Source organism: Alosa sapidissima, chromosome 12 (genome assembly GCF_018492685.1).
Source record: "Alosa sapidissima isolate fAloSap1 chromosome 12, fAloSap1.pri, whole genome shotgun sequence".
Lineage (NCBI taxonomy): Eukaryota > Metazoa > Chordata > Actinopteri > Clupeiformes > Clupeidae > Alosa > Alosa sapidissima.
In genome coordinates this window covers 19,437,542-19,450,736 of record NC_055968.1, presented here as the reverse complement: position 1 = coordinate 19,450,736, position 13,195 = coordinate 19,437,542, and the positions used below count along the sequence as shown (strand labels likewise).

Here is a 13,195-nt window from a genome sequence, read left to right as displayed (position 1 = left end):
AAACTCATTTAACAAAGGTTACATTCAAATTTTTGCTGCGTTTTTATAGTTGTTTTCATTTTCATTTCAGTACATGTTCAGGCTTTCAATGTTTTACATACACACACACACAAAAAGCATTTCATTGAAGTACAGGTAGTTCATGTCTGCTTTTTGTTCTCAAAAACATGTCCCTAGCAAGCCCAGACAAGTGCTTTTTTTTAATCTCTAGACCATATTATGATTAACTAGCTCAGCCCCTTTTTCCTAGCTGGCTGTGTTCGTGCAAGCTGGTTAGTGGTAAGTAACTCTTTTAATTATCCAACTATTGCTTTGCATCTGTCTAAACATACATCCTAGACGTTAATTTATGTAAACTTAACTTGTTAATTTAAAGGGGCTATGAGTAGAATTCTGTAGGATTCTGTAAGAGTGTCTTGAATGCACCATCACATTTAGTACAGCGCCAGACGGTACAAAATGGAACAAGAGAGATGGCCAGGTGTTGGCTGGTTTGCATACTAATTTAAGTGGATATCTGGCACTTTTGACATTTCCTCACATTCCTGTTGTTATTCTGTATACAGTATATTCTGTAGTTCTTAAACTATCAAACTCTACAGATAGATACTTTATTGCCACACAACGATGTTGGTGGTAATTGTTGTTACAGAAAGAGGTAGCTCAAGAGTCTGATTGCTAAAGGGAAGAAGCTATTTTTGAAATGTGTGGTTTCAGTTGGCATGGACCTGTAGCGTCTTCCAGACACATAGCAACTTTGAATCTTTCAAATGAACATATCTTTGGCTATTTGTTGTAATCTGTTAGTTCACCAGTTTGGACATTATATTTCTCTGTTGATTTCAGTTAAGGCCACCACACTTGAAATATGCAAAATAACTCAAGTGTTTAAGACTCTACAAGTTGAAGATTTGTTACTTTACGTTGCATTCTGCTTCTTGGTGCATTGCTCTGTCTCCAGTAGATTAGCCATTAGTATGTCTATATCTGGCGACAGCAGACTGAACGCAGACTCCCCCATCTCCTCCGTAGTCTTTAGTTCATCCGTAAGGCACCACATTATGCCTCACCTTTTGCTGAAGTACTTCTAGAACCAAAAAATCAAGAACATTTTTGCAGAATTTAATTGGGTTTCCATAATAAAACAATTTAATTAGGATTAGTGATGTCTTTATTAATGTACTGAAATGAACATAATAATCAGAATGCTATAATTATACGTTCTCTGGTGGGAATGAAATTAGTTTGGATTTGGGATATATTTTGTGGGTGTGTAAATCCCATTCTCAATTGGCTATAATTAAACACCACGTTATAAACTGGGGATGTACTATCTTGTGTTATTGCAAATACTATGTTGTAATATCAGTATGAATGTATTACATGACTTTGTGTGGCCGTATAAGATTACTGGCTGGCTCTGTGTTTGTGATATTGAGACAATAATTTTAATAGCAAACACTGAAGCTGTCGGTGGTGCTAACTGTCAAACTCTTTATCTCACCCACACTCCTATAACTGTGGACAAGCTTCTATGATTAGGTTATCGTTCCAATTTGCATCACACCCCAAATGCATGTGTTCCATTTGTAGGCTACCAAAGTTCATTTAATTATTATAGTGGGGAAGCAGGTGTGAGCATATTCATTCATTCATTCATTCATTCAGTCCTCTTTTCTTTTGACCATTTACTGTAGGTGAGTTTTAGGAGAAGACCATTTAGGTGAGTTATATCAGCCAGCCTGCTTCTTCTGTTGCATTGCTTCTGTTTTCACTCTCATGAATGTTTAATTGTTTCCAAAGCAGCAACGCATCATCGTGTATTTGGGCCATCTTTGTCTGTAGTACTTTGCCTGAAAGACAGAGAAACAAAATAGTATCCACCTTAGTGGATTTTTTCCCCACAAATCAAATAGCTGTGTTCTTCTGCCTGTCATCACTGTTTATTTGTTTCAGTTCCACTGGGCGCATTATCCCTGGAAACCGGTGGGAGGGATAAATCACACCAATATGAGACATACAGTACTGTAGCTCGCTTTCTCGAGGCGAATGGGAGACAGGCAGCCAGCATAAGCGTCTGTGTTTGCGTGTCTTAGAGGCAGGGACCATGGTGAGCCAAGAGTGCTCGCAAAGCATGTGTGCCTTTACATCTCTTCTATTCGCTATACGCCACTGGACGCATTTCCAAGGCCTCCGGGTCAGGTGTGCAAGGGTGTACACGCAAACATATGGTGCAGGCTGACGAAACACTGAATAACTATTCATAGGTTATTCAGTCGCGGTATAAAAAGCGTTGGGGAAAACTCAGCCATGTCGACAAGACTGTGTGCAATTCAGGAATGTTCCATCAGAGGGGAGACTAACTGAATCCTGCTTATTGATTAGCACTCCAGGTTGTCATCTTGATTCATTTACAGCTTCCTCTCGCTTTGATTCCATGGGAGTGGCTTCCTTTTGTTTCCACCAGGAATAGCTGGTGTCTGTCTCACTGATGTGTTATATATCTGCATATAGCACAAATCATACACATCTGCTCATTTATGGGTGTAGCATGCTGTTGCTATGCTTTAGCTGTATCAGACCAACAGTCAGGACCTTCCCTTGTATGCTCCATCTGCAATAGACTTTTTTACTGCTGTTCTTTGCATAGTTAATAGGTCATCATCTATCTTTAGATGTCAAATAAAACAAAAGACTCATTTTGAATCTCAAAATGTTTGGGCCATTGATTTACATATCTACATAAATACAGAATAGCTGGTGCCTTAATGTGTGGCTCCTGTTAATTTCAAGTTCATTTACTTAGTATGCCTACAGTAGTTGAAATGGAGATAAAAAAATGTGTTATGTTGAAATGATGTCATTGAGAAATATGATTAGCTCTCATAAGCACTTTGCTGAGCATGATATAATTAACTTGTCATAATGATTGGAAATGAATATTGATAATCATGACTAGTCTGCAATGACAAATCTCCCACAAAACATAATTTATCTTAACACTCTGGAAAAGGGAGATGCTAATGGCTGCACACATAAAGTACAGAAGTCTGCATGCTGTCTCAGGTTGCTACTCTTCATAGTAGAAAACGGCATTGCACATCACTGTACAGTGTTCCCTTCTCCTAAGATTATAAGCAGGGATGGATTACTGCACGGGCCTACCGGGCCCAGGCCCAGGGGCCCAAGGGGTCAGGGGGCCCTGAAGCCCAAGCCATTGCATGGAATCATTGCCTCAATATCAACAAATCAGGATGTAGGCTATGAATCTGATTGAATTTAGTATTGGCCATCCCCAAAATGCACCAAAATACAGAAAATCACATTAAACAAATTAAAAATGTTCTGGCAGAGGACCCCCAAACCCCCCCTCCCACATATGCGACAATTAGTGGGGGGCCCTTAATACATCTGGGCCCAGGGGCCCGAAGGTTCATAATCCGCCCATGATTATAAGGCACAGTCCCAAGATATATGGCAACACTCTCCTGATGGTTCCTTCAGTCTGTGACCTGATATGATTTATGAATAAGTACATTTAATCGTATAACAGTACAGAGAACAAAATGTCTGCTTTGAGAATTGTGCTGGTTTCTGGATGCCTTCCTCTGAGTTGCTGACATTAAAAGGCTCAGGCTTTGAAGAGGGGTGATGAAGAGTTAATGATACAGTCTCAGGTCACAGGGTTTTTCACTGACATTCATAGACCTTCAGCGATTGAACAATTTTTCAACACATTTCTGCCACTGACCCCCCCACCCCACAACCTACCCCTGTTCACCACATCTCTCCCTCTCCTCGCTGAAATTTTACAATTTGCTAGTGCTCCTCTACCATGGACCACCCTCTCCCTCACCAGAAAGAAAAAGACAGAATATCACAAATTCTCAACACTTTCCTGCTATTTGGGTCCTGGCTTTTCTCACAGACTATCATGATTTTACCGGCCTGCTCTCGAGCTCTTCGGTAATGCTTGGAGCCATGCCGATTGCAGTGTGGGAGATGGAGATGACGGAGGGTTTGTGCAGAGAGCTTGACATGCAGACTCCCTAATGCTGTTTCAACAGAGCACTTTGGAAATGCACTGGTTCACAGGGACAGCAAGGTTACATGCCAAGAGAGAAACCCTTGCATAATCTTGCAGCTCAAAGCAACTGTAATTTCCCCAAGGAGAAGTACACTTTGTTTCTCTATCTTTCATCTAGCCCACGGACTCTTAGACACCTTGGTTAGATTGGTGATTTCCATGGCTACAGTTCAAACGAAGGAAGGAAATTTGTCCTGGCTTTAGATGATATAACATTTCTGTGTTATTCATTCTCTCGGTTTCATTCTCTCACCTGCTGTATGAGTGTGTGTGTGTGTGTATGTATTTGTGTGTGCGTGTGTGTGTATGTGTGTGTGGTTCTTCAGTGCGCAAACAATTAATGATGACAATTTGTATTTCGATACGCATCTCTTCCCAGAGCAAGCCAAGCCAGACGTTTAGGAAGTCGTATCTTTAATAGATGTCACCCGATATTAATGTGCAGACACCGATTCTAACCTGGCAGCCAGAGGGGAATCAATCACCCCCCCTGAATGTTACTCTCCTCTGACAAATATGCTGGTGCCTGCCAGATAGCCGAGCTAATGGCCTCCAAAGTATTTCTGTCAACGGGAGACCCGCCATTAATTATTCAATCTCCTGAGCTTCCGAACTGCTGTGATATCTTACAATATTTACAATGTGCCTACGCCTTGGAGACGCGGCTAGTCGCGCAATGTGCAACCGAACCCCCACAACTGGAACTGGCTGGGGCTTTTTCACAGGGGAGTCCATTTTCATACACTGACCTTGCATGTCACACCGGTTTGGAATCTTGAGAGCGGTGTATTGGGGTCAGCCCACAGAGATTTCCAGAACACCTACAAGTGACTCTTGGCTTGTTCTCCTTGTTTATCATTAGTCCAAACTGATTTGGCTTTACAGTGAGCAAGGTGTATGTCAGTAATATGGGTCATTATTTATTTATTTCTTTTTTTTTTCGATTTTCGTGACAAGGTGAAATACTCTATCTCTAATTACAAGAAACTTAACACCACTGATACTCCAGCACCCTCTCTATATTTTATAACAGACAAAAGCATCAGCATTACAAGCCTATAAAACCCCTATATTTAGTTCTGCAGGTCTTTTCATTTTTTGACAGCAATTCTTTGTCACAATAAAATAAACATGTTTTTATTTTATGTTATTTTCCACAAATACTTGAGACAATATGCTCAATAGATGATCAGGGCAGACTTCTTTCATCTGACCACATGTGCTACCTCTCTCTCTCTCTCTCTCCTTCTTCTCTCTCTGTCTCTCCCTCTCTCTTTCTCCTAATCTCTCCCACACTTCTGTCCCTGCCTCTCTTCCCCCGCTTGCATTATGCGACCATCGAGTTAAATTCCTTTTCTCTTTTTTCCCTCTTTCCTGCACAGAGAGGGGTTGGGGGTGGGAGTGAATCTAAATGGGTCACGTGGGATCCCCTGCTAAGTAGGCTGTGACGTCGGCTCCCCCAGTCACTAGAGCCGGAGTCTGTCAGCAGCTGGTTTTTTCCCAGCCCCTCTCCCACCAGAGGAGAGAGAAGAGGAGGGAGAAGGAAGCCCTTCCCTTTGGCCAGCCCCGAACCAAAACAGAGGAGCTGTTTTCCTTTGTGCCACAGTCAAGCTGTTTTGTTTTTATTCTGTTTCCTTTTTTGTTTCTTCCTTTTAGCTGGGAGGAAAAAAGGGACTAGGCAATACAACCATCTTTAACATCAGTGCTGAGGCTGCTTTTGCCTGCCGCTAGTTCTGCTGACTGCCTTGCTTGTCTGTCTGGAGAGAGATTAATATCAGATGCGCACCGCACACACACTGGGGAGAGGGGCAGAGAGAGAAAGGAAGGATGCTGAAGTTTTTCCCCCCTCATTTTCTGCACTTATTTTTACCCTTATCGTTTTCCTTCTGGGAAAGACGGAGCGAGATAGGGAGGGATTGACCATGCTGGCCGAGACGGAGTAGAAGTAGAAGAAGTGCGAGCTCATAGGCAACCAGGAGGCAATCAAAGCAAGCAAGCGAGTGCACAGGAAATGATCGCCCTGGATAGAGTGTAGCAGATGGACGAGCTTGTATGCCAAGACTGATGCATGCAGGATCAAGCCGCTGCTGATGTGTGCTGATGATTAGGGGAAAGGGGAAAGGAGCACATTATCCCAGATTAATCTTTTTTCATTTCCAGCGGTAGTGGAAGAGAGGAGGAGGAGAAGAGGGAGGGGGAGGTTGGGGAGATGGCGTGCGGACTGTGTCGACAGACGGCTCCAACATCAGATCACTTTGACTGCTTGCCACGAATGGAGGTAGGTTTCTTCTTAGCTCTCTTTCCTTCATTTGTTCCTTGCCTTCATGCTTTTCAGTTTCTACTGTGTGTTTTGGAGATTCCCCTGTATCCTCCCACCCCCCTCCCAAAAAGAAAGGGGGGGAAAAATAACACCAAGTACTGCAAATTGTACCAGCATGGCAAGGAAGACCAGATCAATCCACTTCAATTAGCGTTGTCACCCATCATGTCCGTCTCTCTTGGCTTATTCACTCCTCCGCTTCTGCTGTGGTAGATCAGTTGTTTTCGTCAGCTGCTTAGAGTTCACCCTCCAAAGCACACACAGGAAGTGACAGGGGGAAGGGAGTCTTATTAAAAGAGAAGTTAGTTTGAAGTGTGTTGGCCACTGCAAAGTAACATGGGAGCAGCACTGTCCAAAACCAGGGAAAAATATCAATCAAGCCCCAAATCCACTGTACCTAATCTGGAGCTCTTATCTCAAACCCTTATGCAACGTGATGAGGGCATGTATTAGTGAGGCTGTGTGGCGTGTGAATGTTCCAGGCATACAGTAAATAAAACAAATCCCATCCCTGGCTGAAAAGCTCATGTCAGAGGCTCTGATGACTTGCCCTACTTCCGCCTGGCCCTCGGGCAATGAAAAATGGAGACACCTCGGCCAGCCTTGTGACATTAGTCGACTGCGAGTCTCAGCACGGCTCCCCGAGAGATCATGCGGTTCGTGGCAAAGGGGGGAGATGGATGAGTGTGTAGTTTGTGAGTGCGTCACATTCTACTTTCATTTCCACAAATCTTCCATGAAAGCTGACCAAATAAGTTAAACAAAACCTGGCAAAATAAGTTAATACATTACCAAGACAGTGTTAGCACGCCTCTACCGCATATCCCCGTGTGTACAAAGAAATAATCCTGTTAGAAACTGAAATTCCTATGTTCATATAATGCACCATGCTATATGTGACCCTAGACTCAACAGGCTATACATCTATATAGGTTCACACCATCAAACACATGGAGAACTTCACCGTTCATCACCCAATGTTCTGAGTCCAGAATAAACAGGGTGGTCAGTGAAGCTCTCTCTGTGTAGTGAAGCTAGTGAAGCTCCTGTCTGCACTATACTCCCCTGACCAGCTTGACATCTGAAAGTGCTGATGACATATGTACATATGTCCCTCCTCTAAGAACAGCTGAAGCAAAATAATCAGTTAGCAACAGCGGTTTCAAAATAGAATTTCCTAGTTTTGATCTCTCAGTCACATCTTAGAGGCAGTGCCACTGCCACTGTGTAATGGAATATTCAGCTCCTCGGGCACACATTGAAGAATGGGCTCTGTAGTAAGGCCATGTCGGTGTGCTCTCACTCATTGGCGCTGAGAGAGCAGGGGAGCTTGGTGTGTAGCTGTGCTCGAAATCGGCAGCTTGTTTGGGGGGAAGAGTGAGTCCTCGCGAAAGGTTGAGCTACAAAAACCCTGTGCCTGCTACAGATGAGTACATTAGTTGTCGGTAAACCATTCTAATCCTATTTACATCTCATCCTGTCTCTGTCTAAGATGTCAACATTGTGAATTTCTTAGTTAGTCTTCTAGTCAGGACCCAAAAGACCCAGGCTATTTTGTATTTCTCATGGGTTTCATTTTTAAATACAAGCTATATAAGCATACAGGGTTATACCACTTGCATAGATGATAAATGTTGTAGTAATGATACAAATAAAACAGTAGCTAAATAATGTGGATCAAAGACATTACATTAATGAGAATAAGTCTATGACTCCTGGGTGCACAAATTCACTCTCTCTACATGTCAATTACAAAGTAGTCTTCAGGATGAGTTTAACTGCATGACAACAAGGAAGTATCGAGGAAAAATCACTTCTATTTTCATATTTTCTATTTATTTTTTCTGAATAGATATTGTTTTATTTATTTTTTTCAAAATTAATGTCAGTAGCATAGTCCCACACCAAAGGGCCTGGTTTTCTGCATTGTGCATCCGTGTCACATTTATTGTGACTCCAGGTGTTTCGCTTGCATATGTCTAATGATATCATGTAGCTTCTCTAATTATTGACCGCTGTGGCATCTCCCTGTCTCTTAATTAGACTAACTATTAAATTGATCCTGGAGGAACAGACACTGATGCGTGTAGCAGGAGATGGCTAAATGGAGGGGAAATGCATTTGATTGAGAAATATAATCAGATTTTCATGCATGCCACAACGGATGTATGTTACCATTTGCAGATATTTTAGACAATAGTAAATTGAAAGGAAGGAGGGAGAGAGGTGTGGGGGTGGGATGGTTTGTCACATATCTGTATACATTCTCCGGGATGTCTGATAATTGGATCTTGTGCCGCAGACAACAGAAATCTTTCCGGCTCAGTTCTGAAGAGTATTAACCTTTAAAGCAGAGCCAGCCACTGCTCTTTCCATTTCCCTGTAATTGCTCGTGCTGAAGAAGCACGTTCTGCTGAAAAGGTTATCACACTCTGGTCCAGTCGTCGTCATTTACTTATGAAATGAGCATTTCAGATACATTTGGATGGGAGGGGGCCAAATAGAATTGCCAGTCGCTTCAATATCCAATACTCTGTTTTTAACATTTTATATGCTGTGGAGAGAAAAAAACAACAATTAAACAAAATCTCACAGTATTTGACTAGAAGGCCAAAAAGAAAGCTACAAATCCAGATAATTGCCACAATGATTGAGGAAACAACCACAAATCTAAATTGTTAATTATGTGGCTACGCTAAAAATATGTCAGAGAAAAATGAAAAGGTACTTTCAGCAACACAGAAGCACAGTGAAACAAATAAGGGTGTGGAGTGTGTGAAAAAGAGGCACACAAGCGAGCAGTCACGGAAGGCAGGCAGGAAGTGTCTGGCTGGCTCCAAGCCTGGCCTCCTCTGTGGTTCTGTGGCGATAAGTTAAAGGTGGTAGGTGAGTGCTAGGTGAGAGCCGTTATCTCCGGATGCTGGAAGTGGATCCTGCAATGCTGCTTGCTGGACCCTGAAAATTCATTTTGATGGCTGGCGTCTCCTTGCCGGTAGCCCCGAGGTTCAGGGGGGGCTGGAGGGGGTGTGGCGAGGCAGGAGGGAGGGGAACGAATGTGTGGGTGGAAGGTAGAAACGGTTGGGGAACCATGTGGGGCGGGGGAGGGTGGAGGGTGTTGATGGCAGTTTGGCCTCCGCATCAACACTGAACGACCAGAACATCGTGTTGTGCAAACCTGCAATTTAGATTTCCGCCCAGAGCGGCCGTTGCTCACACAAGCGCTCTCTGTGTGTCCCCTTTTTTCCTCTGCACAACTCCGGCACAGCTGTAACGTTTCACACTCATTTCCTTTTAAAGATCCACACTGAAGGGTCTGTGAAAGATGATAAGCAGCGCGTGTGTATGTGTGTGTGTGTGTGTGTGTGTGTGTGTGTGTGTGTGCACATCCAAGCACACTAATTACAAAATGCCACAAGAAAGGATGCAGGAGGGAAATTATGTACTTTCCATCAACGTGACAGAATATAGTTTCTTAAGTCGAGGCAACCGCATCCATGACATCAGTGTTAACTAGCACCTTGCTGTACATGCTGAGTGATGGGAACATCTTTAATTAGACCACTTCTTTCTTTTTTCATGGATTTAATTAAACCTCTGCTAATATAGTTTTATAGTTACGAAATATCCACATATCACACTTTGTGATCCATCTTGTGAATACGGATGACAGTTGTGTTTTTTTTCTGTGCCGACAGTCACTGCGAATGTTTCTTTCTTCTCCTCCCCAGATAACGAAGACACTCGTCTGACGGTGGAGCGCGCGCGAGAGAGAGCGAGCAAGAGAGAGAGAGAGAGAGAGAGAGGCAGTAAGGCGGAGGGAGCCAAGGAGACAACTGTCCCTCAGAGGAAGACGCTGTTGCGTGTCCCCCCCGCAGCATGTATGCCTGCCACTCTCCACAGCATCAGCCACAGCGGCACTTCCTGGCAGTTCTCATGACCAGCGTGTCACTTCCCTCCTAGCTCCACCAGTGGCGGGGCGGGGTGGAGTGGAGCAGGGCGGCGAAAGCACTGGGGCTGAGGGAGCCCTGAGACCGACTCATCTGCCAGCAGAGATAACCCTCGGGCTGTTTTTCGCGATCGCGCATGTTTGACGCGATTGGATGTGACCGCCACGTTTTGCCACAGCGGTCCCTTAGTGCACCATGCAGTGGCGACGGCGGCAGCACTGCTGCCTGGCCAAGATGACCTGGAGCTGCAAGCGCTCGCTCTTCCGCACCCACGTGGTGGGGCTGCTGTCGCTGGCCTCGCTCTCGGCCACCGTGCTCTTCCTCAGCCAACAGGACTGGCTGCCGGGCCACGCGGGCCTCCGGGACAACCCTGTGGCCTACACGGTGCAGCAGCAGCATGCCAGCGGCTTCACGCGCCCACGCAGTGACGCCAACCTGAGCGCGCTGCGCAGCATCTGGAGGTGGGAGACGGGCTACGCCGCGCCGCCCAAGCCCCCGGCCAACCTGAGCAGCCACCCGGCCGCAGAGCCCCTGCCCTTGGCCGCCGAGCTGAGCCTAGAGGACTCGCTGAGCACCAACAGCAGCCTGCAGGGAGAGATGGGCGTGGGCGGGAGGCTGGCGGCGCAGCCGTACCGCTACATCCTCAACGAGCCGCACAAGTGCCGCGACGGCGCCGCGCCCTTCCTGGTGCTGCTGATCGCCGCAGAGCCGGGCCAGGCAGATGCCCGCAACGCCATCCGGCAGACATGGGGGAATGAGAGTGTGACGGCGGCAGCCGGCCTGGGCTTCGTGCGGCTCTTCCTGCTGGGCGTGATGGGCTCCAGTCAGTCCGAGGCACACATGCAGAGCGCCATTGAGGACGAGAGCCGGCAGTTCCACGACATTATCCAGCAGGAGTACCTGGACACTTACTATAACCTGACCATCAAGACACTAATGGGCATGAACTGGGTGGCCACGCACTGCCCACACGCCAGCTACGTGATGAAGACGGACAGTGACATGTTTGTCAACACCGAGTATCTCATCCAGAAGCTCCTCAAGCCCGACCTGCCGCCCAGGAGGATCTATTTCACCGGCTACCTGATGCGGGGCTACGCACCCAACCGCAACAAGGACAGCAAGTGGTATATGCCCTCCGAACTGTACTCCAGCGAGAGGTACCCCATCTTCTGCTCGGGAACGGGCTATGTGTTCTCGGGGGACCTGGCGGAGAAGATCTACCAGGCCTCCCTGAGCATCCGCCGGCTGCACCTGGAGGATGTGTACGTAGGGATCTGCCTGGCCAAGCTGCGTATCGACCCCACGCCACCGCCCAACGAGTTCCTCTTCAACCACTGGCGTGTGTCGTACTCCAGCTGCAAGTACAGCCATCTCATCACCTCTCACCAGTTTCAGCCCAATGAACTTATCAAGTACTGGAACCACCTGCAAAGCAACAAGCACAACGCATGCGTCAACATGGCCAAGGAAAAGAATGCACGCTATCGCCACCGGAGGCTGCATTCAGATAGGTTCTTATGATAACTGGCGGCAGGGTCAGAATTGGCAGAGTTCACAAAGGTCAGAGGTCAAATACAGAATAGAAAAAAGGTGACATGTTTTTCTCCAAGCTCAGCACCCCACTGAATAGGCAACAGCACAGTGTTTTTGGTATTGTGTACAGTCGACTAAAACTATTTTTTTAATTTGAGACAGATGTTATGTATTGTGAATCTGTAACTCTTTTTAAAAGGGCAGTGTAATACATGTGCAATATTGAGCATGCACAAAAACAAAAGGAAAAAAATGTATATAACTATATAAATATATCTAAATATATCTACAATGGTGGTTTTAATCATATCAGGTGCCAACAAGGATATTTGTGGTGAGGTTGTCAATATTTTCCTGGAAATTTTAATTTGGTCTGTGCACAGTTATACCACACTGGGTCCAATTTGATTGAGTTTACTTGTTTTGGCTTACTACAAAGGAAAAGCGAAAAAGATAATTGCATGAAAAGGGGATATACCCTTCTGCAACCACTTCTCGAGTGTGACATTCCAAAAGCAGGACCCAAGCAGGACCCAAGGTTGTTTCCTAAACTGCCCAGAACACACCAAATGATCGTTTACCTGAAAAACTACATGGTCAAATCGTTATTATACACAGTATTTAGACACAGAGTGTATTGTTCTATACCAATGCTGTCAGATATATTATATTGAGATTGTATTTTTCAGAGCTTTACATTTGCACTCGGGGTAGTGTGAAGTGAGAAATATTGATTAAATGTATTTCCTCCACTGTTGTTTCTGTGGTTTGCACTCATTTAAAATGGACAGGGTTTTACTGCAATGGCACAACGCAGTGTTTCAGGTGTAACAAAATGTGATGCAACACATTATCAGAGGGAGGCACACACACCATGAACACGCAGAGAAAATGAGCCGACCATGGAACACCTCTAGCCATGGTCATCTGCAGATCTGGAGTAGTCCTTAGCTGTGTGTTTGTTCTTCCTCATGAGAGCCTAAATCAAATAACTGAAAAACTCCTAAACACTATATATCGGCATGTGCACAAACGGACACAGTCTGGTGCTGAAATCTCACATTTGTGTCTTTGTTCTCCAGAGCACATGATGCAAGAGTATGCAGTGTTTTCGTTTCTGTTTGAGTTTGTGTTTTATGCTGAGACAGAGAAGTTCATATGCCCTTGACTTCCTGGTCGTAAAGAAAATACTGAAAATGCTTCAGGAACTGGAAAGATTGATATGACACAACAAAATTCTTCAAGCTCCATAAGCGACAGTTTATTAGTAGGCTGACAGATGTCCACACTGGTGAGAGATAGTCA

The 13,195-nt window shown here is 45.0% G+C and overlaps 1 protein-coding gene across 4 annotated transcripts; it reads left to right on the top strand.

The window, feature by feature from the left end:
• Nucleotides 1-247: 247 nt before the first annotated feature.
• On the top strand, nt 248-12,642 carry b3galt2 (UDP-Gal:betaGlcNAc beta 1,3-galactosyltransferase, polypeptide 2). 4 transcript variants are annotated; one of them, XM_042057129.1, is made up of 3 exons: nt 1,709-1,723; nt 6,248-6,365; nt 10,136-12,642. In XM_042057129.1, exon 3 carries the CDS (start codon nt 10,550-10,552, stop codon nt 11,876-11,878), a length of 1,329 nt encoding a protein of 442 aa, XP_041913063.1. In that variant the 5' UTR covers nt 1,709-1,723; nt 6,248-6,365; nt 10,136-10,549; the 3' UTR covers nt 11,879-12,642. The 4 variants fall into 4 exon arrangements, with proteins under 4 accessions (XP_041913065.1, XP_041913063.1, XP_041913062.1 ...); XM_042057131.1 differs by lacking the exons at nt 1,709-1,723; nt 6,248-6,365 and adding an exon at nt 248-279; XM_042057128.1 differs by lacking the exon at nt 1,709-1,723 and having other exon boundaries at nt 5,183-6,365.
• The last annotated feature ends 553 nt before the right edge of the window (nt 12,643-13,195 follow it).